General features: G+C 52.1%; 1 protein-coding gene across 1 annotated transcript in view; it reads left to right on the top strand.

The window, feature by feature from the left end:
• LOC104749014 overlaps positions 367-868 on the top strand; it is a 4,524-nt gene continuing 4,022 nt past the window's right edge. Inside the window, exon 1 of the mRNA XM_010470596.1 lies at positions 367-860. Coding sequence (XP_010468898.1) covers positions 367-860 — 494 coding nt within the window. The remainder of the gene's footprint in view (positions 861-868) is intronic.

Genomic DNA, 868 nt, shown 5'->3' with positions numbered 1-868 from the left:
TTTCTTGTCTATGAGTTCTCCTAGGACCTTGCGCGAAGTGCAACGCCTTAACGGACGGATCGCAGCTCTCAACCGCTTCATTTCTCGAACTACGGACAAATGCCTCCCTTTCTACTAGCTGTTACGGAAAGGGGGAAAAAACTTCTTATGGGATGCGAAGTGCGAGGAGGCTTTCGCTCAGCTCAAAGCCTATCTATCTGAACCGCTGGTCTTGGCTAAGCCTGAGTTCGGAGAGCCGCTCTTTCTTTACGTAGCCGTATCGGACAGTGCGGTCAGCGGAGTCTTGGTTCGTGAGGAAAGCGGGAGCAGCGACCAATTTTCTATATCAGCAAGTCATTTACTGGGGCGGAGTCCAGGTACCCTATGATGGAGAAATTGGCCCTAGCAGTGGTCACTTCGGCAAGAAAGCTGCGGCCTTACTTCCAGTCCCATACAATCATAATCCTGACGACGCAGCCACTTCGGACGGTATTACATAGACCGAGCCAATCCGGGCGGCTAGCTAAATGGTCTGTCGAGTTGAGCGAATACGACATCGAGTTTCGGACTCGAACCTGTGCTAAGGCGCAGGTGCTGGCTGATTTCTTGATCGAACTCCCACTAGCCTCTTCGGTTAGCGACAATGTCGAAGCCCCATGGACGTTGTATGTTGATGGTGCTTCTTCCAAATCGGGAGCAGGAATTGGGGTCCGCCTCACTTCTCCTACAGGCGAAGTGATCGAGCAGTCATTTCGCTTGGCTTTCAGTGCGTCCAACAATGAAGCCGAGTATGAATCCTTCCTTGCTGGCTTACGCCTCGCAGTGGGGATTGGTGTCCGAAAACTTCGAGCTTTTTGCGATTCGCAGCTGGTCACCAACCAGTTTTTGG

Source organism: Camelina sativa, chromosome 2, assembly GCF_000633955.1.
Source record: "Camelina sativa cultivar DH55 chromosome 2, Cs, whole genome shotgun sequence".
NCBI lineage: Eukaryota > Viridiplantae > Streptophyta > Magnoliopsida > Brassicales > Brassicaceae > Camelina > Camelina sativa.
Note: the sequence above shows the minus strand (reverse complement) of the source record. Positions and strands in the feature narration are given on the sequence as shown.